This window comes from Schistocerca americana, chromosome 6 (genome assembly GCF_021461395.2).
Source record: "Schistocerca americana isolate TAMUIC-IGC-003095 chromosome 6, iqSchAmer2.1, whole genome shotgun sequence".
Classification (NCBI taxonomy): domain Eukaryota; kingdom Metazoa; phylum Arthropoda; class Insecta; order Orthoptera; family Acrididae; genus Schistocerca; species Schistocerca americana.
The window spans coordinates 105268027-105269250 of NC_060124.1; the positions used below are offsets into that span (position 1 = coordinate 105268027).

Genomic DNA, 1224 nt, shown 5'->3' on the forward strand with positions numbered 1-1224 from the left:
GTATTTATAAAGAAATGCGTGTAATGGAAATAACTCCAAGGTTTCCTGTGGCGGACCGTGTTACAATTGTGTTCTTTGTTTTACTGATTTTGTTAGAGTCAGGTATATTGTTATGCAGATGTCTATATACTGGGCACCATTTCGTTAGTGGCATCACGAAATTGCTGGAAAAGGTAGATGCACTGTTCACCATGCGAGATCGTACATACGTAACGAAAATATATCGCAAAACGCGCTTTACAGCAGTTTCACTTCTGAGTGCTGTCCTCATCATGGTTGTAATGCCAGTTAGCTCACTAGCAGCCTATAACTTCGCAGACTATCCAACGGTGTCCATCATGCTATGTCTACAAGCATTTGTCACGATATCGAGGGTTCAGTTTTTCGCCACTGTGCTGTTACTTCGACACAGGATGGGCATCGTGCGTGGGCACGTGCTGAGGAGTACCTGGCCACCGACGGGCAGTGAGGACGCTCTGGAGGAGTTGGCGACGCGCGCTGGACAGCCCGGGGTGGCGGGGGCGGTGGGGGCGGAGGTGCGTCGACTTCAGCGCGCCAGGTTGACCATCCACCGTTGCGCCCGCCTCTGCAGTCTCCACTTCGGACCCGCACTGCTGCTGGCGGTCTTGGGAGATTTCGTCGTGATGACCTGCTGCGCATACTGGCTTGTATGCGTGACAACTGAAGCACATTACCCGCTAGCAAACAAGAGCACGCTAGTACTCGTGAACGCTTTCAGCCTTACTAACGCCCTGTGTCGCCAGTTGGCGGTCTGCTGGGCCTGTTCCTCGGCGGCCGAGCGCGCCGACAGAACTGGTCTGTTGCTGTCCAGGCTGGAGCCGCTGCTATGTTCCGGGCCGGCAGCGGACGTTCTGCGACTTCCGGTGGACAGACTATGTGTTTCCGCCATGGGATTTTTTAACATCGACCTTCAAATCTTCGTAACTACTGTTAGTGCTGCAGTCGCTTATCTCGTGATTCTTATACAAATTCCTACCTAAAGTACTACATATTGTCTTTAACTAGGGAGCCCATCTACCTTGATGTGCCATGTATGGAAACTATCTTTGCTACAAACACAGTCTTGCAAATATAAAACTTGTGCCGTGTGCCTATATCCTTCTAATGAGTACGTGGTAAATACAAACTATTCTTCAATCAACCGGATCTTTTTGTACAGGAGAGTGTTATATCTTGAGGATAATGTGTCTAGGGACACATCAC

At 49.9% G+C, this 1224-nt stretch overlaps 1 protein-coding gene across 1 annotated transcript; it reads left to right on the forward strand.

The window, feature by feature from the left end:
• The first annotated feature begins 413 nt into the window (after positions 1 to 413).
• Positions 414 to 1001, forward strand: LOC124619994 (putative gustatory receptor 2a). The gene has a single exon (XM_047146658.1). The coding sequence runs from the start codon at positions 414 to 416 to the stop codon at positions 999 to 1001; it is 588 nt and encodes a 195-aa protein (XP_047002614.1).
• Positions 1002 to 1224: the final 223 nt, after the last annotated feature.